Below are 26,614 nucleotides of genomic sequence, written 5' to 3'. Positions count from 1 at the left end.
TCATCACAAAAAATGTTTATTTCTTCCAATTTCAAGTTCACAGCACTTTTTTAAGTACAATATCTTTGCTTGAAATAGGCACATCACTGAAGCAGATGAACATCAAAGAAAAAGGCAACAAAAAAAGTGGCAGCGTAAGATTTTTTCCTTCTAAAGACTGCAGTTTGTCAGACTTACAGTCACCGAGCCTGACTTTCCAACGGGAACCTGAAGCAATGCGAAGGCAGTCGCTGTGTTTAGATCGTAGCTTTTCTTCTCCGGTGTAAGGACCATCGAGTGGCCAGTCTGTCCTTCAGGCCCTATGCTATGTAAGTGCGGTCAAGTTAAGAGCAAAATGATCACATTCTGATTCAGACACCGTGGAGGCTGGCTCGAGATCTGCTGGTAATGCTGCTGAAACAGAAGGGATTCCTAAGGTAGACTGGCCATCTGTACGTTGGTAGACGGGCACACCAAAAGCTACTACAGTAAGTGCACCCACACAATGGGATCGCTGAAAAGTTTTTTTTATTTTTTATTACCCCTATGTTACGACAGGCAGGTACACCTACGCCAATATCACGACTCCTTGTACCCAACAATGGGGAAGATCCACGAAAACAACAGCAACTAGCAACAAAGGAACAGAGAATACAAAGCTCGCTGCAACTTAAAGAGAGAAGGGTTTGAGAGACAAAAACAAGAGGAGCTAGAGAGAAGAGGGATGGCACCTGCTTAGTGTAAAGTGTGTCAGTACAAAATAAAGCTAAAAAGGGTCTGAACCCAGGGATGGGGGGGTCACATTGTTGCTTTTGCCCTGGAGGCCTTGAACTTGGAGACCCTCTTGGGGGGCCCTTGGGGCCCGTCGGGGGCCGGGTCCTCACACTTCCTCTCTGGGATTGTGGGCAGGGCGGGCGCGCAGATGGTCAGGTGGGGAATGGATGTGGGCATCCCGGGGTCCTTCTCCACAACCGTCCCTGAAAAAGCCTGTTTAAAAATGCACAAAAAAAACCCAAAAAACAAAAATAAACATTAAAGACATTTAATTTAATTAACAGTAAGGGGGTTACCTCATAGTATGAGGGTAAGTGCAGAGTTACCTCACAGTGAGAGGGTAAGTGAGTTACTTCAGTGAGGGTAACTGCGGGGGCAGGGTAAGGGCGTTACCTCGTAGTGAGAGGGCAAATGTGGGGGGAGGGTAAGGGCATTACCTCGTAGTGAGAGGGCAAGTGTGGGGGCAGGGTAAGGGCATTACCTCGTAGTGAGAGGGTAAGGGGGATACCTCGTAGTCAGAGGATAAGTGTGGGGGTAATAATTATTTGATCCCTTGCTGATTTTGTAGGTTTGCCCACTTACAAAGAATGAAACTGCAGAATTTTAATCATAGGTACATTTTAACATTTTATCACAAAATAATCCACAATAACAACATCATATAAATTTAATAAATTTAATATATTTTCACATGAAATAAGTATTTGATCCATAGAACAATAGGACATAATACTTGGTGGAGAAACCTTTGTTGGCAAGCACAGAGGTCAGACGTTTGTTGTAGTTTTCCACCAGGTTTGCACAGATCTTGGGAGGGATTTTGGTCCACTCCTCTTTGCAGATCCTTTCCAAATCCTTAAAGTTCTGAGGCTGTCGCTTGGCAACTCGAAGCTTCAGCTCCCTCCACAGATTTTCGATGGGATTTAAGTCTGGAGACTGGCTAGGCCACTCCAGGACCTTAATATGCTTCTTTTTGAGCCACTCCTTTGTTGCCTTGGCCGTATGTTTTGGGTCATTGTCATGTTGGAAGACCCATCCACAACCTATTTTCAGTGCTCTCACTGAGGGAAGGAGGTTGTCGCCCAAAATTTCCTGGTCCCATTCATCCTCCCCTCGATACGGTGAAGTCGTCCTGTCCCCTTAACTGAGAAACACCCCCAAAGCATAAGGTTTCCACCTCCATGCTTCACAGTGGGGATGGTGTTCTTGGGGTTGCACTCAGCATTTCTCTTCCTCCAAACACGGCGAGTCGAGTTGATGCCAAATACCTCTATTTTGGTCTCATCTGACCACATCACCTTCTCCCAAGCCTCCTCTGGATCATCCAGGTGGTCTTTGGCAAACTTCAGACGGGCCTGTACATGTGCCTTCTTCAGCAGAGGAACCTTGCGCGCGCAGCAGGATTTTAATCCTTCACGGTGTAGTGCGTTACTGATGGTTCTCTTCGTGACTGTGGTCCCAACTGCCTTCAGGTCATCAACAAGCTCCTCCGGTGTAGTACTGGGCTGATCCCTGACCTTTCTCATGATCATTGATATCCCACGAGGTGAGATCTTATGTGGAGCCCCAGACCGAGGGAGATTGGCGGTGACTGTGTTTCTTCCATTTTCTAATAATTGCTCCAACAGTTGTTAACTTCTCACCAAGCTGCTTGCTTATTTTCTTGTAGCCCATCCCAGCCTTGTGCAGGTCTACAATTTTGTCCCTGATGTCCTTAGACAGCTCCTTTGTCTTGGCCATGGTGGAAACGTTGGAATCTGATTGATTGTGTGGACAGGTGTCGATTTATACAGCTACATAACGATGGAAAATGGAAAACTAACTGGTCTGTTTTATAAAATTATTGTGGATTATTATGTGATATTTTGTGATATTCTGTCACTCAATGTTAAAATGTACCTATGATTAAAATTCTACACAGTTCCATTCTTTGTAAGTGGGCAAACCTACAAAATCAGCAAGGGATCAAATAATTATTGCTCCCACTGTAAGTGTGGGGGCAGGGTAAGGGCGTTACCTCATAGTGAGAGGGTAAGGGCGTTACCTCATAGTGAGAGGGTAAGGGGGATACCTCGTAGTGAGAGGGCAAGGGGGATACCTCGTAGTGTGAGGGTTAGTGCGGGGCAGGGTAAGGGGGATACCTCGTAGTGTGAGGGTAAGGGCGTTATCTCATAGTGAGAGGGTAAGGGGGATACCTCGTAGTGTGAGGGTAAGGGGGATACCTCGTAGTGAGAGGGCAAGGGGGATACCTCGTAGTGTGAGGGTAAGGGGGGATACCTCGTAGTGAGAGGGTAAGGGGGATACCTCGTAGTGTGAGGGTAAGGGGGATACCTCGTAGTGTGAGGGTAAGGGGGGATACCTCGTAGTGTGAGGGTTAGTGCAGGGCAGGGTAAGGGGGATACCTCGTAGTGAGAGGGTAAGGGGGATACCTCGTAGTGTGAGGGTAAGGGGGATACCTCGTAGTGTGAGGGTAAGGGGGATACCTCGTAGTGTGAGGGTAAGGGGGATACCTCGTAGTGTGAGGGTAAGGGGGTTACCTCGTAGTGAGAGGGTAAGTGCGGGGCCCGGGGCCCGGTGGGGCTCTCCTCCTCTAGGATGCCCTCGCTGGTGTCGCTGTGCGTGCCCTCGTCGTGGCTCAGGCTGCGGCCGAGGCCCCGCCGCTCCTCAAAGTCGGCCGCGCTGCTCTCGCTGGTGTCGCTGCACACGCTGTTCTCCCGGCTGCGCGACTTCAGGATGGACTTCCGCGGGACCAGCTCTCCGTTCACCACGTCCACAAACACCCTGCAGCCGCACACACACACACACACGTGTCACACACCGTCACACTCCAGGGGCTCAGGACAACCACCACACTGACACGGGTTAGATTTAAAACTATGGGTGTCCACAAAGGGCCTGTAGGGGTGCAGGTTTTTGTTTTAGGCCAGCACTAAGACACAGGTATTCTAGTCAGGGTTGGATTGAAGACCATGATAATGCTGAACGTTGTGTCCTACAAAAACTTGCACTTCCAGCAGACACCTCTGTTTAAAACAGACAGAAACAGAGTGAAGGGTAAGTATCCAATACTATGGAAACGCAGAGCCTGGGGAGCAAAGGACAAGGTTCCAATTAAGTTAATTCACTCATTTCTGGTTCACGTTAATAATTCCCACCAATTAAGACTTTTCAGTTCCCTGGCTTAAACAAAACATATTTAGGGAAAACCTTGGGGGGGGGGGGTTTCCCACAGCTGCCAAATGAAAAGGCACTGGGGGTTTAAACACAGGGAGTAGCTCGACATAGCAGGGGTCAGCCCACAGAGGACAACTCCTCGATCAGGACCGAAGGAGGCGCGTCTCCTTTAAGACACACGCCAGCTGGGAGCCAGTACCTCCGAGACCATCCCCTCCCTCACGTGATCCGACACGCTTCTGCACCCTGCCAGCTGTGAGCCTGCTGATCTCACAGAGCATCCGTTACCATGACAACCTTCTGCGCCAACACCTGCCCCCCAACCACCCCCCATACAACCCCCATAGAACCCCCATCCACCCCCGATCCAACCCTCATCCAACCCACATCCACAACCCAATCCAACCCCCAACCAACCCTCAACCAACCCCCAACCAACCCCCACCCCACCCCCTAAACACGCCTCTCTCAGACACAACAGAGCACACAGCACCCCCACTACAGACCCCCCCCCCCCGCCTAAACACACCTCTCAGACACAACACAGACACCCCCCCATATCACATGAATCTACACAGGCTCCATCCATCGGCGACCCCATTAAAATCAGCGTATTTGTTTTTAAGGCTGAACACCATGCAGAAATGCCAACAGAAAACTCTGAGAAATGAAAAAAATATCAGGGGGTGGCATGGATTATTTGCTTCTGCTCCAGTGTGTCATCAGCCTTCTGCTCTCTTCTTCTGTAGTAAAATGGAGTCCTGGAACGACTGCCACAGAACCACCACAGCAACTGCAACACTCACAATCTAAGAGCGTGTGGTGTACCAGTGTAGAACAGAAGTGTAATGGTTTGGGAGTAGAGAGATTGTGAGGACCAGCGAACATGCCAATTGCTCCAGTGGGCATGAAACACCCAGCTGTAGGAATATCAGTTAGCCTCTCTAGATAAGCAGGTTTCTGAACACACTGCTAACCCAGGTCACACAGTCATGTCCCTCTAAGGAGAACATACGACTGTCCATGTTCTGGGGGTTAAGCCCCACTGAGAGAAGATGTAATCAGTCCCAGGCAAGGACCTCAAACCAGTGAAGTGTGAGATGCACAAAGTGATCCTGTGCGTTTCATAGACCTGCCCTCTGCCAAAACCCTGTCACTGTAACACGAGCAGGGCTGTTCACCTGAACCGTCAATGAGTGTGTACAAACAGCGAGTGTGTTTACATCTACAAACAGCGAGTGTGTTCACATCTACAAACAGCGAGTGTGTTCACATCTACAAACAGCGAGTGTGTTCACATCTACAAACAGCGAGTGTGTTCACATCTACAAATAGCGTGTTCACATCTACAAACAGCGTGTGTTCACATCTACAAACAGCGTGTGTTCACATCTACAAACCGCGTGTGTTCACATCTACAAACCGCGTGTGTTCACATCTACAAACAAAGACACTAATATCCATCGAGTGTGTTCACATCTACAAACAGAGAAGACATTAATATCGACAAACTGCGAGTCTGTTCACATCTACAAACAATACAGACGTTCATGTCTACAGCAACAAGAATACCATCTGCTGTTTAAACAGCAGAGCTCTCAGTTTGAGTGACAGGAGGCTTGACCCTGTGGACCTTGGAAGGGAGTGGCTTGTAGTATGATTGACGGGTGTAAATCACTCATATCAGCGGGTGATTTGATCTTGGGTTGCCTGTGATGGGAGTGGCCTGCAGTTTGATTGACAGGTGGAAATCACCTGTAAAAGTCAGCGGGTGATTTGATCTTGTGGAGCTCGTGGTGGGAATGGCCGTGGCCGTTGCCGTGGTGACTGCCATTCTTCTTCTTGCGTTTGGCCTCCTCCTTCCTCTCGCTAAACTTCAGCATGGTGTTCCTCCCTGTGTTAATCCTGACCTGGAGAGGGAGGGAGGGAGGGAGGAGAGAGGGGAGAGAGAGAGGAGAGAGGAGAGAGAGAGAAAGGAGAGAGGGTATAAGGGGGCAGGGGAGAGTGAGGGAGAGAGGTGGAGGAGAGGTGGAGGAGGGAGGGAGGGAGGGAAGGAGGGAGAAGGGGGCAGGAGGAGAGAGGCAACAAAGGAAGAGAGGGAAAGGGAGGAAGAAACAAAGGGAGAGGGGCAGAAAGAGAGCACAGAAAGAGAGAGGAGGAGGAGGAAGGAGAGTGATTAATTAGAGGCACAGCCAGGCGGAACAGGTGAGAGAGACGGCACACTGGCTACAGCGGGGGATGCTCCCTCTAACACAGCCATCGCACGGGCCAGCCCAGGAGAGGTGCGTCAGGTTTAAAAATAAAGCCACACATCCAGCTTATGCACAGCTGGGCCACTTCATTAGCCCCAAACACGGTCAGAGGAGAGAACAACCCGGTCTTTTTTTAGTCCGGATCACACACACCACTCTCATTCTCATTCTCATTACACTGGCGTTTGTGCTGGGGACTCCGCATCACTGAATCCACACCAGTATACAGGGGATCAGGTTTTAATATTGTTGCCCAATTATCTGGCAACCCCCCTGAGATAAACGCTAACTCTACAGAAACCACAACCCTATGGCAGAGAAGTCACTTATTCTTAACTTATAAACGTAATTCATTTGTTTTTCCTTCTATTCTTTTTTTTGTGCTAAAACTAATTTGACCTTGACGTTCGCAGGTGGAATGAATTTGGCACTGGGCTTTGTGGAGGGTGGAGGGTGAGGTTTCAGACGGCCCCATAACGGACCTCTGGAGGTCCGATATCCGGCCCGGATGGACGGATGGACAGACGGACGGACAGAACTCCAGCAGAACCCGCTCACCTTCTTGGGCTCCATGGTGTGAGAGAAGTAGATGGTCGGCACGCCGCCCTCCCCATCCTCTTCCTCCTCCTCTTCCTCCTCCTGGAGCAGGTTGGGCAGGCCCGCTCCGTGGCCCTGCGGGGGGAGAGGCTGCAGCTCGGCCCGGGACTCTGAGGGCCGGGACTCTGAAGGCCAGCCCTCGTCGCTGTGGAGACCGTTGGTCAGACGGCCGGCTTCGCCGTCCTTCTCTTCCTCCGAGGAAGATGAAGACGTCGCGTCTTCACCGTTCACCTCGGCGCCGTCAGACGCTCTGCCATTTCAGGAACACAAAAATAAGACCTTAAAAACGCTAAAACAACACAGATGTTTCCACGGGGAGCCAAGGAACAAACCGGAGCCCAAAATAAAGGGTTAAACAATGAGGAGGACCTGAACAATGACCGAGGAAGAGATTGTGTAAACACGAACGAGGAGACACGGCTGGGCTCCGCCATCAAAGCGCAGGCAGACGAGCGCGGTATTGTCTCTAAACTCCGCGTCTAAAACAAAAGCGCGCTCTGTCTATGTGCGTTCACATGAATGGGGGCTTATTTTAGCACAGACTTCAACCCATTGTTTTTCATTCCGTCTGCATGGCGCAATAGGAGGAAGAATGCGTTTTCTTCACCAGCCGCCCCCAAAAAATGACAAAATGGCCGCCGCGTTCTGCATTTGGACGATCTCGTTTCTTAAGCCCCATGAAATCCCCATTCTCTGGACTCAATCCGCGCTCTAATTCAGACTCCGCGGTCTCATTAGCCCCGCGGCCCGATGCACAGGTTTCAGACGCGGTGTTCCGCTGAGGCTCTGAGTGTGTGCACGTAATTGAAAACCTCATTTAGAGGGGCTCTGTCACGGGGCGAGCTCGCACCCCTGGCCTGTTCGCGGCCCGAGTCGGGATAATCTCCCAGCGAGATGACTTTTCTGAGCTGGAGCACAGCTTCATCAAGCCTATTTACAGGGGGTAATCAAACGGGGCAGCGCCATCACCTGCTCTGGTGCAACACAAGCTTCCAAAGATCAGTTCCTACCAATGGCATGCTAAGGTAAAACAATGTCTGCCACAAGCCAATCAGTTATAACTTGCGTATTATATAGAAATGAGTGTGTGTGTGTGTGTGTGTGTGTGTGTGTGTGTGTGTGCATGTCTCTGTACCTGTCCTCATCATCCAGCTGATCCTCCTGTGCCTGGAGCTGGTCCAGTCTGGCCCACAGCTCCTCCTCAGACAGAACCCCCCGCCGGCCCCCTGCACCTCCTCCCGCCTCCTCCTCCTCCTCCTCCTCCTCCTCCTCCGGGAGCTCCAGCACAGACTCCACCCGGGGCATAGAGTTGGGTTTATGGGCCAGCCGCCTCTTACCTGCGAAACACACATACACACACACACACACACACACACACACACACACACACACACACACACACACACACACACACACACACACACACACACACACACACACACACACACACACACGCAACATGGACACAGACATACAAAACACACACACACACACACACGCGCACACACGCGCACACACACGCAACATGGACACAGACATACAAAACACACACACACACACACACACACGCACACGCACACGCACACGCACACGCAACAGAGACAAGCACACAGCCAGTTAGGGCCCAAGTATCAAGAGAATACGATTAACAATTCAGAGTCTCATTCCTGGCATTACTATGGGCTGGTTTCAAGTACACAGCTTAGTCCTGGATTAAATAAAATTGAGTTGAGTTTTGTATGGAGAATAATCTCAATCTGTATTTGCAAATCTGGCCCAATAACCAACTACATGCACAAAAATAACAGAGTGTTGTCTCAGTCATTAAAGACAATAACCAACAAACCATACACAACCTTTACAGTGGGGTAGCCGATCAGACAACACACGTTCTCTATTGTCATCATTGAGGTGTAACGCGTCAGTGGACTCCGTTTAAGAAGGCTCCCTCCCGTATCTGCACAGGAGGCACAGTATGCAGCAGGGCCGAGCCTCAGATAAAAACCAGCGGTAAACGTGCGTCACGTGACCGAGCCTCAGATGAAACCAGCGGTAAACGTCCGTCACGTGACCGAGCGAGTCTTGCCATGTATGCTTCCACTGCGCACGCAATTACGTGGGATTTATGGAAAACGATTTCATCTTTCTGCTTACACCAGTGCGCACGCCTCAAATTAATTATTGATTAATCGCTTTCCTTTTACGCTTTTATGTTTTAAAAAAAACGCACAGCAGCAATAGTAAACTGCATGAAAATGAAATTAATAAACACATAGGCTACTTTATAAGGGCCACTCATTATCTTGGTATTGACAACACTCCCCATGGGCAATCAGTCCACCAATGGGAGGGTCAGCATTTTTTAACCACCAATCGCATTAAATCAGAATGCCAAGCTACTTCCCCTACACTTTCCTTTCTAACACGGTTAACACCAGACACAAATCATTCCATCTGAGAGACACAGTGTCACAAGACAAAGTACCCCACCACTGCATTCCACATTTTAATCGATTGGAGGTTTTGGAAAAAACTGACCAGGTCAGTTCCTCTAAAACCACACATTGAGCTGACTATTTAGCTACCGAGGGAGCTTTGCCAGTGTCATCCTCGATTGATTTTAGGCTAAAGCCTTGCTGTAAAGTCATAAATGTTAGGGTGGCCTGCAGCGTAGTGGTTAAGGTACATGACTGGGACCCGCAAGGTCGGTGGCTCGATCCCCGGTGTAGCCACAATAAGATCCGCACAGCCGTTGGGCCCTTGAGCAAGGCCCTTAACCCTGCATTGTCTCCTGCTTAGTCTAATCAACTGTACGTCGCTATGGATAAGAGTGTCTGCCAAATGCCATTAATGTAATGTAATGTAATGTTTTTGGAAATAACAACAGCCAAAGTAATTAGACTATCCGTGGGCTTTGTACCCTGCTTTCAATCAGCTCGCCAGTGTGACTACAAGGCGCTGTGAAATATTTGCTGGAAACACTATAAAACAGCAATACGGTGTCTGAAAAATGACCATGCTGCACTATTCATAAGGAACACAAAGTGTAATATTTAATAAGCGATTAGCACACTTGTGTGGATATTGAAAACTGACACGCATAGTTTGAAAGCACAGAGGACCCAAAGGTAATTAACTCAAATCGGCTTTATGCTCTGGGCTTTACGTTGTTATAAATTTGCCAATCGACTTTTGTCTGTTAATTTCATTTCTGAGCTGGTTATGAGAGCCAGTGGAGACAGAGCGGCACAGCAGGGGGGTTGGGGTTTAGTTTGGGGGGGGGGGTTACAGCAATACCTTTGGTAAGGGTCTCTTCTCCATCTCTCACCTCTTCCCTGATGTCCACATAGTTCCCTTTACCCTGAAAGACAGAAACTGCATTACTCTCAGAGAGAGTCATTATACAGCTCACTTAAATCAACATGCCACTGAATTATACCTGCAGTACATAAAAATATCATATGGTTTATTTACTTAAAAAAAAAACCCAAAAACAACACAGATGCCTTTCAGAGTGGACAGAACCTGTATTATTAATACAATTAGTCACATTGTTATTCTTACTATTACTACCATTACATTATATTATATGACATTATCATCATTTCTGTTATTACCATTAGTATTACTACTACTATTATTACTATAATTATTATTATACATTATTCAGTGCAGGTGTAGTCTGCACGTTTACCCTACCCTACCCTACACAGCAGGCACATGAAAGGTAAGCAGGTAAATCGAGCCCTACAGTACCCTGAAGATGAACAGAGATGCACAGAGGAGACAGAGTGGGGGAGCAGTATATGGGTTCAATGAGGAGGTGGTTTGGGACTACTGCAGGTAACTTACACCACCACTGTACTTTCGAAGATCTTCCGTGAATCCAACACGGGCTTCGAAGTTCTCCGCCACTTTTCCCAGGTCATCGAGGGTCTTCCTTACGTCTGTGAGCAGAGAAAAGAAGAAAAACAGAGTGAGACCAAGAGAAGAGCTGAGAGAGAGGAGGGAAGGTGAAATCAATTTTCTAGATCAGAGGGTGAGCCTCAACACACCTTTACCATCGACCTCTCCCCACATTGCTCCCATTCAGCCATTTTAAATACAGCCACGAGGAGAAAATTTAAATATTCACTTTAAATATTAAGTTTGTGGCCTCAAACTGCATGGAGCTATTGGTTTCCCTCTCACATCATCTCAGAAACATCTGGTGCCAGGCCGATTCAGGCTAGAGGCGTAATTACAGCCAGGTATTTGTTTTGCAGACAGGCATAATTTCATCACTCGTCAACATGGAGGACTGCAACGGAGAGGAGCACCTTCACTTCAGCAGATCCACGTTAATGAAGGACACGGGTCTGCAAAAACCACACAGGAACTTCTTTCACGCACACGCACACGCACACAATCAAATTGACTGGGAGAGTCACGTTCACACTGGTGATGTATGAACTGGCCTAACAAACAGGGGACAAAATATCCCCAGGCAAACACAAACAAGTTTGCTCACTGTTCAGTACACACAACACCTTTTGCCTTGGATTATGTTATGCTCTGGTAGATGTATTTGTTCTGAGATTATAATTCTGCCATTTATTTGTGGGAAATATTTTAACTCTCACAGACTACATTTTCATAAAGAATACAAAAATGTATTGGCAGCTCATGTATTGACTCCCACTAAGAAGCCATTTTCCCTTGAAAATAAATTTCTTTATAAACACACAAAAAAATATTGAGTAGAAAAAAAAAACATGCACGCACGCGTGTGAGAGCATGTGTGAGTGTGAGAGTGTCTGTGATCGTGTGCGCGTATGTTGATATATAAACATAAAAAGCTAATTTGTTTTAAATATTTATATAGAGCCCTGGGGTGAATTGAATGAATTACGAAGGGAGGTGAAGAAGAAAAAAAAAAAATACCCAAAAGAAAAATAAAAAAGGAAGCTTGGCTATTAATCACTATAATCTGAAAGTATTCCACTGCCATACAGCCAGCATTACGAACAGCATACCTACAGTCCTCCATCCATCCGGCCCCTAAAATACACAGGGGTTTATACCTTCCCCTAAAGACACACAGGGTCCCCACCTTCCCCTAAAGACACACATGGCGCTCACCTTCCCCTAAAGACACACAGGGTCCCCACCTTCCCCTAAAAACACACAGGGTCCCCACCTTCCCCTAAAAACACACAGGGTCCCCACCTTCCCCTAAAGACACACAGGGTCCCCACCTTCCCCTAAAGACACACAGGGCCCCCACCTTCCCCTAAAGACACACAGGGTCCCCACCTTCCCCTAAAAACACACAGGGTCCCCACCTTCCCCTAAAAACACACATGGTGCTCACCTTCCCCTAAAAACACACAGGGTCCCCACCTTCCCCTAAAGACACACAGGGTGCTCACATTCCCCTAAAAACACACAGGGTCCACACCTTGCCCTAAAAACACACACGGTCCTCACCTTGCCCTAAAAACACACACGGTCCTCACCTTGCCCTAAAAACACACACGGTCCTCACCTTGCCCTAAAAACACACACGGTCCTCACCTTGCCCTAAAAACACACACGGTCCTCACCTTGTCCTAAAAACACACATGGTCCTCACCTTGCTCTAAAAACACACACAGTCCTCACCTTGCCCTAAAAACACACATGGTCCTCACCTTGCCCTAAAAACACACATGGTCCTCACCTTGCTCTAAAAACACACACGGTCCTTACCTACCCCAAATACACACTGCAAAACAAGCTTTGGCTTTTTTCTGAGAGAAACGGGACTGTGGGATTCAGGTTGTGAGACCAGCCAGCCAGGCGCAGAAGGGGTTAAGCCCGAACCACGTTACGGAAATAAAAATGACAGCTCATAAAAATCTCACAGCCCCCAATGTCTCTCCAGATCATTAAATTTCAGCAACAATTAGACCTTTTTCTCACAGCGACGGCAAGTCCGGGCCCCCGTTGCCATGGAGAATCTGAGCCCTTAAGTCATACATCTTTGATTGCGGAAAAGGTCAGCTGCAGACAGGCTAATAACTGAAGGAGCTGTTTGACAGATCTCATCCAAGCGTGATCGCGTAACAGAGGAAGAACTTGGGCTGTGGTTGTTCAAAGCTCTGTGTGTGTGTGTGTGTGTCAGGGAGAAGGCTAAGGTTACAGAATGTTTGTGCTCCAGTAAACCCAGGCTAATAACGGCTCCAACCGAGATGACAGCGAAAAGAACATTATTTTACGCAAATAATTCCAGCTTACATCAATGGAGGTTTTTAAGAGAAGGTCAAAGTCAAATGATAAAAAAAGAAAAAAAGGAAATTAAAAATACATTTTGGGGAGAGGATGTGAGGGGAGGGGGGGCGGGGGTAGTTGCCATTGTCAATGCAAATGAAGTGTGCAAAAGCAGTGGGAGTTTGCCCATCTCGGGAGACATTTCTCTGGTATTTATACAGAGTTTTGACAGCCTTTTGAGTTGAAAATTACATGTAGGCTTTTAAAGAAATTGCCGTTTCAAAATTACAGACACACAAGCACTATTCCGCCTAATCGCCTGCACATGCTCCGGGAATCCTTTTAAACTACATTTCAATACGTGTCAGAGATCGTGAAAGGCCATCACCAACACCAACTGCCAAAACTGGAGGGGAGGAGAGAAATCCTCTTACACTTGACCTACAAGTAACCTTGACCATCAGGACTTGGTGAAACGATACCCTCTCATCGCGGCTGCATTGCCAAAAGCGTGTGACATTATCTGCAGGCTCCTTGGACTGTTTCAGTGCCATTTCTGTCACTGTTGTTATTTATTTTGTTTGGCCGCGGCCCTTATCCGAAGGTTGCAGAGCTCGCATTAGCATATCCTTTTATACCGCTGGATAAATGCCCCAGCAATTCAGGTTAAGTACTCTAGCGCACTGACACTGGCCCACTGAGGGATTTAACCCTCCAGACTGCGCTGGGGGAAGGTCCACTAGAGGGCGCTGTGGACCAGTATCCAGGCTAAAGGTCCTATTATGCTTGACCCAGACTCTGGCTGACCTAGGGTGACATCACAATGCAAAGGGAGGGGCTGGTGAGGGCTCAATGGACACAAAATCCTGGGTGCAGTACCACGTCTTCCACTAGGTGGCAGCAACCATAAGAAGGTTCTGCGATTTGTCCCAAAAGAAAGTCTTCAACGACAAAGAAACATCCAGCAACTGTTCACAGAGTCACGTTATCTGCGTAAAAACCCCAGGCCGCCTCCAACCAGACGCAATCGACTGTGCAGCTAAACCTGAGACGAGCTTAGGCCTCTTGCAGAAAGCACACAGGATCTCCGCTCAAAGGAAACCGCCTCACGGCCACTGGGAGCCATTATCACGGCACAGCGCTAATACCGCCTTTAGTGGGAGACGTGGGGCCAGCACAGCAAACAAAAAAAATTGGACACTGACCCCCCCCCCCCCCCCCCCCAGAGCGAACCAGTGGGGGGGGTTTTGATAAGCAGCTCATCAAACAGCGGCAGACACAGGAGCGGAGAGGAGCGCTCCCTCTCAATGTTAAATCGTGCCTGAGATTTTGATACCTCCCGCTGCTCCTTAGCGCTGGAGGCTTTTAGGCCTGATAATTCCCTGACACGGCGCGGTGTCACCTTTTATAATTAGAGCGTGTGGCTGAGTCATGATCACCTGTCTGCTCTCACATTAAGGGGATGAGAGCCTAACCCCCGTCTCACAGCCCCACGCAGCTGCAGGGAGGTGGAGGAGGGGGCCCACCATCTCACACACACCACGACCCCCACAGGTGTTAACAAAATATGGCAGGGGAGTGCAGCCACAGCCCCTCGAAGGCCACGGAGCATAGGATGCTGGGTTCTGCTGCTTTTCAGGATATACGGGTAAAACCTAAGGTGCTGATTGGCTGGAGTACACATTTTTATGCACACCAAGAGCAGAGGACACTCAATAACAGTGTCTGCCAAATGGCCAAACGTAAATTTGAATATGGTTGGCATTTATATAGCACCTTTATCCAAAGCGCTGTACAATTGATGCTTCTCATTCACCCATTCATACACACACTCACACACCGACAGCGTTTGGCTGCCATGCAAGGCACCGACCAGCTCGTCAGAAGCATTTGGGGGTTAGGTGTCTTGCTCAGGGACACTTCGACACAGCCCAGGCGGGGGATCGAACCGGCAACCCTCCAACTGCTCTTACTGCCTGAGCCAAGTCGGCCCGGTATATGGGATGAATTCATTAAAAAGCTCTGTGTTGAGGGGACTCACGGCTCTTCCTGTGCTCCGCCAGGCCCACCGCCTGCTTGGCTGAGCACTTTGCGAACCAGTTATCTCCCAGCAGAACCGTCACCTCGTTGGTGTGGACCAGCTTCCCTGGCATGAAGGCAAGAGGTCCAAAGGGTACCTGATGCACAGAGAAGGGATGAAAAGACAGAGAGATACAGGATGGAAGGAACGGGGAGATAAAGATGGGTAGCAGGAGTGGGGGGGGGGGGGGGGAAGCAGAGAGAATGAGAGAGAAGGTTCATTAAGTGCTGATCCCAGCTTGTCACTCACAGGTCAGTTCTAATGGGGAATGCCGGCACAGTCCTCTAATCACACGCTCCAAAGCTACCTGTGTGTACATCACACCAGTAAGGGGGGCAGGGCCATTACCACGGCGACTCGAATCAGGCGAGGGCGGAACGTACCATGATGTCATAGGACAGCTTATCGGGAAGCGTGCGGAGTCTTTCCTGCAGGGAGCTGTAGTCGGCTTCTACCTTCGTCCTGCACGCGCACACACACACACACACACACACACACACACAGCTGAGCAAAGCAACGGCCACAGGAGGGGGGTCTTGCACGCAATGTTCATGCAGTACCCTAGTACCACCTCTACAAATGCAGTTTATGTTAATAGAAAAGGAAAACGGTTCTAACAAATACCTAATAAAGTGGTCACCGAATGCATGTTGGTGGTCTACAGTGCCCTGAAAAGGTTTGTGCCCTCTTCCCTCATTTCCTCTATTGCGTTGCGTTTGTCGACCGTGGTACTTCCCTTCGCTCAGTGACACCAGGAAGGCAGCTGCTGCCTCCAAGACCGCAAACAGCAGGTCGGCCAGCGAGTTCAGCTCAGCCAACCGCAGACGATGTATACATAGGTATCTCGTTGCAGGCAGTTTTTCTTTAATGTATTTTATCATCTGTCTGGAGATATGCTAGTTTGCTAATCTGGTGGTATTAGTTCACTAGTCCTAAAAGGCGCTGCCTTCCTCGCATTACTGAGGGAAGGACAGTACCATGGGCAGTGAGAGAGGAAATAAGTAAGGGTCCTTGTCACACTGAATTCAGATGATTAGACAAAATGTAATATTAGGGAAATTCAGCAAACCCAAAACACATTTAAATTATCATTTAATATATTTCATGAAACACATCAACACCTATATCATGCCTGTGAAAATCATTTGAGTGTCCCGGGCCAATACAAAAGGCACAAAAAAAGTTTAAGTTTTTTCCAATTGGTCGTTGAATGGTAAATGGCTGGCATTTATATAGCGCCTTTATCCAAAGCGCTGTACAATTGATGCTTCTCATTCACCCATTCATACACACACTCACACACCAAAAGCGATTGGCTGCCATGCAAGGCACCAACCAGCTCGTCGGGAGCATTTGGGAGTTAAGTGTCTTGCTCAGGGACACTTCAACACAGCCCGGGCGGGGGGATTGAACCGGCAACCCTCCGACTGCCAGACGACTTTAATTACCCGTTGAGGTACTTAAAAGCCAGAACCGCAGTCCCCTACTAAGAGATGCTTGAGCAGTTTTTCCATTCTTCTAGCAAATCTAAGGTAAAAAGCTAATGAGCCAGAGTCACATTACGGAGTGCTTCACATCTCCTTTAAATGCATATAAACGCTTGGTAAATGTACCAAGGATTTATGAAAAACCTTGTACACTGTACATGAATGCAGTCCATAGACCCTTTCTGTTGGTTTCACTCGTTGGTAACTATAGTGAAGTGCGTCTATACAACACACCGTGCATGCACCCCCCCCCCCCCCCGCCCACCTGCCAGAGCCCCCAAGGACAACACACAAGGTGCGCTAACTGAAAAACGCTCGAGGGCTGTGTTACAGTGTTACAGCTCTGTCACCGATCGTATGAGCTCTTCTCCGAAAGAGAGAGAGAGAGCTGCAACTGTACAATCCGAGACAAACAGGTGCCTATCACAAACAGGGAGGCCACTCATTCCACCGTCTCATCAAAAGCCTTTTCAGCCACGCTCAGGCCTTCACGCTCCAACATTTACCAGCGTTCGCCATGACAACAACTGCTAAGAAAGGCCACTTTCATTGACTATGAGGAATTAAGAAGCCACTCAGAACAGCCGAGCCAATCGGATCATGTGAAAGGAGTGTGTGGGCGGGACTCACCAGTGTTGTATCTGCTCCTCGCACCCGGAGACCACCTGTTGTTGAGATATCGAAACAAACCGTCGTTAATAAGTCATGCACACATACAGGACATTACCAAAAAAAAAAAAAAAAAAGACTCTGCAATGTCCCAGAACAAACTCATTCTGCATTTCCGAACTAGACAGAATACTGCAGACTTAGATAAAAGGTTCTTCCTGATATTAAATTCCACCACTGTGAAATTATAACTTTCTAATATGCGCTAAACGCGGGCGTTCATAACAATAAGCAATGACATCCCTCGAGCCGTTGTCAGAGACATCCGAGGCCAAACTCATTTTGGATCATCGTTTTCTGCGTTGATTTTGCATAATTATATTTACCACTGCACTCATTAGGGTAACTGCTCAAATAGGAAAAAAAAAAAAAGACTAAAATAAAGAAATGTCACCAATGGCCTGAGATCTCACGCCTGAGGTGCTCATGAGATCACAAGATGGCTGACTGACTGGAAAACACTGCACATCCATCAGACATAATTGAATCAGAGCAGCAATTGGACTGCGAGGGGGCTTCTTAATGCCTTGCGCATGCGTGCCTGAGACCGAGCTAATGCAGAAGCTTCTGGAAAGACCTGGGGACCAGGAGACACACAGGAGCACACAGGTGATCTGAAACTACCAGATTCGCAACTTCATACAAGCATGAGGAACAGTATAATGCACTGCATTTGGTGGCGGTAGCTAAAATACATTCATAATTACCTCATTAACTTACATTTTTATTCAGAACTTCATTTTCTGAAGGCTATATATTGAGACACGTCATGTCCTCTGGTTGTCACACCCTTTCAAGTTGTCAAGCACTTTTTATCAGTTTGGCTTCCTTGACTTTCATTCGCACAACTCTGGTCCTCGAGTTGACAAACGCTAATAACAGACTCCAAAGGCAATCACAAGCCTAGAACCAGGACTAGACGGGCTTCTGGAAGCTCTTATACCTGCACGAAGGAAGCAATTGAATGCACCTGACGAATCAAAAACACTTGTGAAACCATTTGCCGCAAAAATGATGAATGATGGTCCCCTTAAACGGGGGAGGGGCCTATGCATAAAATGAGTTGAAAGTTGTACATGGTGACACCAAAAAAATATATATTGGCCTTCTGCTGCTGTAGCTCATCTACTTAGAGGTTTGACGCGTTGTGTGTTCGGAGATGCTCTTCTGTAAACCAAATGTGTGGTTATTTGCGTGACTGTCACCTGCCTGTCAGCTTTGACCAGAAGCTCCGAATTATGGAGCACACTATGAATAGAATTATAAATGTTCAAAAACAGGTTCAAACTGAGGAGGAGGAAAAACACAGAACAACCACAAACACTACTGTGAGATAATACAACGCTGTCCATTGCTGTGTATATTTTAAGAGGACTTCCTTCTCGACAGAGAAGCCCCACCCCCCACCCTACAGGCAGCTCTCTATTACATAGTGCTGGTTTGCCCTCGCCTGCAAGGAGCGCGATCTGTCAAAAGATAAACGCAGAGAGAGAGACAGAGGATCACTCTCGTAATGGAAATTTCCATAATTCCAAATAACTCTTACCTCCCGCCTGTTGACAGGCCTATTCCTCAGCATTAATAATTTACAGCACATTACACAAGTCATTCACAACACACAATGCGAGTGGCAAGCTTGTGTACAATTAACAGGCATCCCGACACACGGACGGATAGGCAGCGCTAGTCAATCAGTGTGCAGGACACCTTGAAGAACCTCAACAGAAGGAAGAATAAAATCAGGAGAGAAGACATTAATGAATAATAAAGGTTAGAGAAACTTTTTTGCATTGTCATGTAGTCAAGGTTTTTCCAATTGTTTAAAGTACACGCTCACACACAAAATAGTTCTGGCAGTGGTGACCACATAACACCGGAAAGGCTGAAAAAGATCAGCCATTTTAGTTTCCTGTGAACTCTTCCTGTGAAACTGTTGAACAGAAACGGACGTGAGGATCATCTCGTCTCAATCTGGTGTGAGCCGTAGGTGTCCACTGCTTACGGTGCTGTCAGAGCAGTTGAGGACACTCCGTTTGTGGCTTTGTTGGCTGTGCGATCTAAATGCCACAGCGATATGATCCTGGCTGTCTGCCTCTTTGAGAAGAGAAAAAAAATTAAATTTCATTGATTATAAATCCAAAGAAGTGATAAGCCTTTCTGTCTGGCTCCCTCTCATTAGAAAACACGGTTACGACCAGCATGCCCCAATCAATCCACTGAAAACAACCCGTCACAAAGTCGATCTCTGGAACAGCGATGAGGCTCATTGGTGAAGGTGGGGTGGGGAGGGATGTCGAGATTTAGGAATATGCATCCCTTGGGTCAACAGGGATTTTGCTTCAGCTTTCATCTTTTTGCACCACACATACCTTCAACTGTCATCCAGAGATAGTTTGTGGATCAAATATCTACTTCAATAGATAAATAAATGTCAGGGTTTCTGGGGAGAGGGGGGTAACCAGTCAATCGAATCAACTGCATCATCTAGCACTTTTTCCAGCAACTATGGCTACACAAATTGCTTCACGATTAATGCCTCTCATTCACCTATTCACACACACACTGATGCACCAATGGTAAAGGGCAGCCATGCAACATGTCAACCAGCTCGTTGAGAGCCAATGTCGCCCCTGAATGCTGATGTAACAATCATTACTGATGACTGAAACAATAAAGTTCTAGAACAGACTTTTTGAATGTTGAGTAAAACTTTACAGAACCTGCTCTTCAAACACGAGAGTGTGGAATACCACCAGGAGACGGCACATGGGGACACACTTGGCGTTAGCGTCGCCATGGAATGAGGGTTACAGTCGGCAGGGTGTTCCCCGCTCTCATCACCGTGGCAACTCTTCAGGTGGACTGTGCACCTGGGGTCCACTTATGCCAAGTGCGTAATGAGGTGCAGTCCTCCAGCACACCACAGAGGAAGAATGGCAGCAGGGGACTTACAGGACATGCGTACTACTGTAAGGGAGTCTACCCAACGCCCTCACAAAACTGTCTGAGGCAGTGAGGGGGACAGGCTTAACGCTGAAAATGGGACACTCATTTTTGATAGAGAAAAACAAACCGTTGTATACAAGCTCATAAAAGCAAAGTCACCTACGTGCGTCTCTAAAACTGCACACATGAATACATGGGAAGAGAATGCGGCTTACATGCAGGGTACATGGCTATTGGTAGGGGTTGCAGGTTCAAGCAAGACACTGTAGTTGTGACTTTGAGCAAGGTGCAGAACGCAAAATTGCTTCGGCGTATATGCAGGTCCACAAAGGGATAGTAAGCATTGAAGCAAAATTTGCACACATCGCCTGGGCCAGAGACTCGACTAAATGGCCGTAATGCAAATTTGATGTAAATGACCAGAAACCCAGACCAAAGTAGCATCACTTACAGGCAGTGGTTTTGAAACGGGTGACGGTTGAAACTGATAAACGCAGGCAGAAGGTTGTCACCGTCAATGGGCCAGCATTGAAATCAATGATTAATACGTTCGGAAAACTGCACCAACCAACTCCGACGGGCTACAAAAGGGCGCGCTGCGCTTCCCTGACAACAGCCAATAAGCAGGGTCCTCGTGCCAGACAGGCGGCCGGCTCAGATGCCTGGCGGAAAGTGGCCGACCCGCTCCAGCTGCGTGTCTGTGAATAAAACCTCTTTAATTAAAGGAATTATAATACGGGAGGGGGGGGAGCGGTAGAGAAAGGCAACAGGAAACAGGCCTTGGCGTTTGACACTCGCGCCTTCACAAAACAAAAGCCATATAGGAACAAAACGCTAATACAGCCCATTAACACCAGTCTCTTCCCCCAACACGTTTAAAAAAATGATTAAAAAAAATAAAAAATAAAAAAACGGGTTGGAAATCTTTCCCGTTCAAATCACAGCTTTGACATTTCAGACCTTTCGAGAACCACTCTTTACATTCAGCCGACGAACAAGTAACCAGATGTTTTAAACAAAAGGACAACTGGAGCCATATATTATCTATGAAAATATTAGTTTCAAATCTGTAATTTTCTATACAATGCTGCACACGGAACGTAATTGTGCGACGCCTTTATCCGATCTAAATTAGAGGAAATTCAGCTTGGCGTTAGAGTATTACCAAGGGCACACAGATGTGTGTTCTGAATGCTTTCCTTTTCATTCGTGTTTGTAGTCAGAAGGCATTCTGCCGGGTTGTTTCAATCACAGCGTTTAAAAAGAGACGCACCTTCTAAAATGCGCTTGAAAAAAAAAACACACAGCAAATCGATTAAGTGCCACTTGTGAATGAGACGTTTCAATATTGTACGTTTGCGGCATTTCCCTCCGACGCGATTAATTCCAGCTGCAATGGCAAAGCCTGCACTTTTTGTATCGCCGTTTTTACTCTGGTATTATCTTTTTAAACAATATTTTCTTTTAAACCATCTGCTTTTGGCGTTCAGGGGTGCACTCTAGAAGGAAAAAACACATCCATCAGCACTCTGTAATCAACCCCAGTGAGAACGTACAAAAACGCAAGCAATTACGCGGCGCATTAATGAGGGTTTACGTCCATTTGTTCGATCGATGCACGCGGAGGAAAACTGGCACCCACTCAAGGCTGAGAGAAAACTGACAGCTCGGTAAGCAAAACTAAAGCATGCAATTCCCTGGGCTTACCACAAGAGGGAAACCTATGCGCAATTATGCAATGTTACACGCTTCCGCTGCAATGTACTTTTGTCCTCCAACCAAGGATTTTAAAACTTTCCTTTGGTTAAATGTAAAAGTGAGAAAGTTGAGAATTTAGTAGGGCTTTAATAGGTGCTCAAAACAACAGTATAGCATTTTGATTGGTTAAAAAGGTCTAAGGCCAAATTTTACAGTAGTTACACTTGAGGGCCATGACTGAAGGGGCTATAAATCCATCCCAAATGTCAAAGATTTCAACAATGAAGCAATTATTTTCGGCACTGCAGTTAGAAATATAACGGGTATGAAATATCACCCAGATAATAAAGAAGATGAGCCATAGAGCTCACCATGAGGTTGGACAGTAATTTTGGCTACAGAGGTGCGCAATTTTATCTGAAAGAGGCAGGTTTGAAACTGGATTCAACTAATTAATTAATCATTATCACTAGCCTTGATCATAATCACTAATCGGGGCATCTTTAGATCAGTGGAGTGCATCGTGAAACTGGATAACTGCACTGAGTAAAACCCAGAAGATTTTTAACATCAGTCCATGTTCCACATTTAGTAGGGTCCCACATTCAGTGCGGTTATCCAGTTAACTCAGTAATCCTGCTTTGTGAAACATGCCCCAGGAGGTCGAGCAGCCTTCCGGCAACTGGAAACTATGTCAGTTCAATGAGCAAGACACCTAACCCCTAATCATTCCAGATGGGCTGGTCTGTCTTGCATGGCTGCCTTTTACACTGGCCCAGCAATGTATTTTTGCCCTTGCAAGGCTGCCTTTCACCATCAGTATGACAGTGAATGAGTGAGAGAGAGAGACTTAGTTCCTGGTAAAAGTGCTATATAAACACAGTTTGTAATCACGGCCATCAAACTGATAAGCAGGAAAAATCTGCACCCACGCCAGCCCTTTTCAGACAAAACCAGACAACCTTGGTTCACTGGCCATAACTGATAGCCAATATTACAGTCTGCCCAACTGTGAGCTGAACTCGATGGGACCCATCATATCAGCGACATCTTGGCCATGCCTGCACAACAGGCACCTGATAAGCTTTTGAGAGCCCAAACAGAACAGTAGTGTCAAGTTAAGGGGAAATAGGTATCTATATTTTGCATTGGCAGTGTGAACTTCTTCAATTACACTCAAAACACAAGTGAGGTCAGACCTGCTGCAAAGTTGGATGCAATTCCCCATCAGAGCCAGCAGGGGGAAACAAAGTACACATTTGTCAAGGGAAAATGTCATCTGACCTGCTCTCAGTAGGAACAATAGTGGTCTTTCTTGCCTCCATGTTTCTGCAGTTAACTTAAGTACTGGGGAAGAGGGGAAATGTCCTTTACATTTTTTTGTAGATTTGGTCTGTAGGGCAGCCATGAACACAGCACTAAAATGCAAGACGTTAAATTAAACCAAAGTCCAAGTTTATAGGCGTTCCGCCGCAGCTCATCCCAAAGGGAGTTGCAGGGCTGTCAGCACAGTAAATAAGATGATGCAACCAGCCTCTTCACACCAGGGCTGAGGCAGGAGATTAAGGCACAGTGTTAATGAAGGCAAACTGAACCTCACTTCCCCTGGGAGTGGGGCAGGGGAAGGATTAGGTTGGATACACAAGGGTTACTTCCATGGTGAGTGCCCGTAGCACCACAGTAATAATGTTCCCCGGGGTTCATTTCCACCTACAGTACTCAAGTGACTTACAGATGATTAGGCTAAGCAGGGATCAAACCCCCCCCCAGAAGCAATGTGGGGTTAAGGACCTTGCACAAGGGCATGGCAGCAGCATGGATCTTATGGAATTATATTGTCCATAATTTCATAAGTGGGCCCAGTGCTGCCTCGGCCTCAGGTCCTCTCAATAAGCTTTGGCCAAATCACGGCATGACACAAGGAAAATGATACAGAGGGTATGACATAACCTTACCGCAGTCTGTATTACTGGAAGGAAAAACCATAGTGGACTGACTGGTTTACTCTGTGGCCTAGTTTTGAGAGTTTAACCAATGCGACCAAATGCATTTATACAGGGTAGGTTGACTGAGCATGCATGCTCTTTTGCAGCAGGTACCAGAAGGAAACTCCATACAGGCAAGAGAGGAACATGCAAACTCCACACAAAGCAGTAGGTAGAGAAAGAACCAGGCTTTTGTTTTTTTTGCCTGGTTTTTTTTAGTCGACGGAAATCATTGTTTAAGTTGGGGCACACAGATTTTAAAAAATGTTCCCCGAAAAAGGTACTACATTACCAAAATGTACCTGTACTGTATGTTATATTTCTACAACACATACCCTGACAAAGGATCCAGGATGAATCCCAGTCTCTCCAATGCCAGCTTTGGCACAGCTTACAGTAGAGTGAATCGGATTTGTCATTTGGGATAAGGGCATCTGCCAAAATCCACAAATGCATTAAATGAGAACTAGAGCGCTTAGAACTAGCGCGCAGTGCTAACGCTTCATTAGAGTTCATGACCTAAACATTAGTCACATTAAGGTCAGGACAGGGACGTTAAGGTCAGCCCCTCATCCCGTGGCCCCTTCCTGATTAGCCCATCTGTTTCAATGCCTCAAAACTTGACAGGGAGCTTAACCATTTTAAAAAATATTGTTTTTTTTTTTTTTTAGAAGTGTTTGTTTTTTAACCAAAACTACATATGACTAGTTTTATCATTAAATATATACATATACATACATATATATATATATATATATATATATATATATATATATATATATATATATATATATATATATATATATATACACATATATATATACATATATTATTTAATATATTTATGCTCGTCACACCTTATTTATTTCTCTTTACTATGTCAATGTATTCGTTTTAATGTTTGCTGCGAGCGTTCAGAGAATCTGCGATTTGTCAAGTCATCCTCAGCTGTCTAGAACTTTGTCCAAGATCAAGGTTGGATGGAAATCCTAATATGACAGAATGATTTATTTAAACCAATAAAATTGAGGAAAACGGTTTACAAGACTGCAATATTGAAAGCTGGTGACTTATAATAAACAGAATATTCATATAATATTCAGTGCTGTAATATTGTCCATCAGAGAAAATGGGATGAGGGTAGGAATGAGAGCTAGCAAGATGATTAAATTTTTAGGGAATGTGTAAGGAATTTGCGGGGAAACCGTTGCACTCTCTACAAAAATTTTACAAAGGTAGTCTCAATACAGCGGTAGGTAGGTATACCCAAAGTGACTGTTATGTGAAATGTGCTCTTTGAACTCACGCCAAATTTCGTGACAACTGGAGGGCCCTGAACTAAAACTTTGAATAAGTGATTTGTCAAAAAACTTAGGCTAATTTTGTCAAACTGATTTTATTTATATAGGCCAACTAGAGTTCCCTAACCATGACGCAACCCTTCAAAACGAAACAAACGTTAGCCCGTACTGTAGTGAATTTCGTTTTTGAGGCCTATATCATTGTGCAAGTAACACCGTAGGCTCTGGAAAATACTGTCTATTCTCACGGTCCCATTTGACTTATTCATATTATAATAAATACTGTGTTTACCATAATGTGCTCGATGGAACTAATCTCACCTTAAGTGCTGCCTAACTTGTATGATTTATAAATGAACCCAGAAGCCAACTTGCAACACCTGTCATATATACTTGTAATGCGAAAAGTTTGTCACAACATTGACATTGACTTGGTAATTTACGAAAGACAAATGCGCATATGAACAGAGGCGACACCAACCAGTTCGTAAAAACATGTTTGGCAAAACACTTGTAACACAAGCTGAAGCTGCCTGACGTGGTTGTTACGCAGTCCGAGAAAAGGGGGAGGACAGAAGTGAAAGCGTGCATCAAGCTTCCACTGCAAACACGCGTAGCTATTTTAGCTTACGTTTAAATAAGAAATGCAGGCAGTACTGGGTACGCAAATTTTGCACTATACTGAACCTGCCTTCATTTGACTTTGACATTGTCTTCAGATAGGTAATTGATACAGAGTGAAACGATGTATGTTGGAATAAACAGATACAACACGTGATAAGGAAGTTTCTAGAAATCCTAGCTAGTAAACTTTCATTTTCAGTTATTCCTGCAGACAGTGCACCAATACAATACCCTGTGCATGCTTAAATTGTTTAGAATATCATATTGGTCATTGCTGGCTTTATCCAAGCAGTAAACGCAATGCAGACCCTGGCAATAAATTATGTTCGCACGAAATAGGTCACGTCGTTTCCTGGGTCCGCGTGGACGTGCAGATTTAAAAACCCAACGGACTGGTGTTCCTCGGGCTTTTTCCGTCGTTTTACCTTTTTTTGTTCTTCCCGAAGTCGATGAACTCCATGCGGAAATTCGTCTTCCCGTATATGTGTTTCTGACATCCTCCCACGTGTTTAGAAAACAAAATCTGTGAGTTTTATCAGCAACACAATTAAAACTCAGGGGTTGTGAGTCCTAAAGAAATGTTTATGGATGCAATTGCAGGAATTTTCCAGGTCGTCCGGTCTCCTTTTACTCATCAATGGAGCAGCGGCAATTATCCAAGACTTCGGGAGTGAGACCATTTCACACTCGCATTTTAGGGTTTCAACGTTTTCCAAAAATTTCCACTGAATATCGTTTCTCCTGGTGTCTCAACGTCGACTCTCAATCTGCGCCATGTTCCTCTATCTTCTTCGCAATGTACTCTGGGTAAATCGTC

General features: G+C 46.4%; 1 protein-coding gene across 1 annotated transcript; it reads right to left on the bottom strand.

The window, feature by feature from the left end:
• On the bottom strand, positions 1-26,614 carry uri1 (URI1 prefoldin like chaperone). The gene is made up of 11 exons (XM_061245575.1): positions 26,223-26,614; positions 17,205-17,239; positions 15,471-15,549; positions 15,049-15,184; positions 10,629-10,723; positions 10,074-10,137; positions 7,912-8,113; positions 6,738-7,026; positions 5,683-5,837; positions 3,291-3,534; positions 1-966 (listed from the first exon to the last, which is right to left on the bottom strand). The coding sequence occupies exons 1-11, from the start codon at positions 26,292-26,294 to the stop codon at positions 778-780; spliced, it is 1,560 nt and encodes a 519-aa protein (XP_061101559.1). The 5' UTR covers positions 26,295-26,614; the 3' UTR covers positions 1-777.

This window comes from Conger conger, chromosome 6, assembly GCF_963514075.1.
Source record: "Conger conger chromosome 6, fConCon1.1, whole genome shotgun sequence".
Classification (NCBI taxonomy): Eukaryota; Metazoa; Chordata; class Actinopteri; order Anguilliformes; family Congridae; genus Conger; species Conger conger.
The sequence above is the reverse complement of the archived record's forward strand: the minus strand, read 5'-3'. Positions and strand labels throughout refer to the sequence as shown.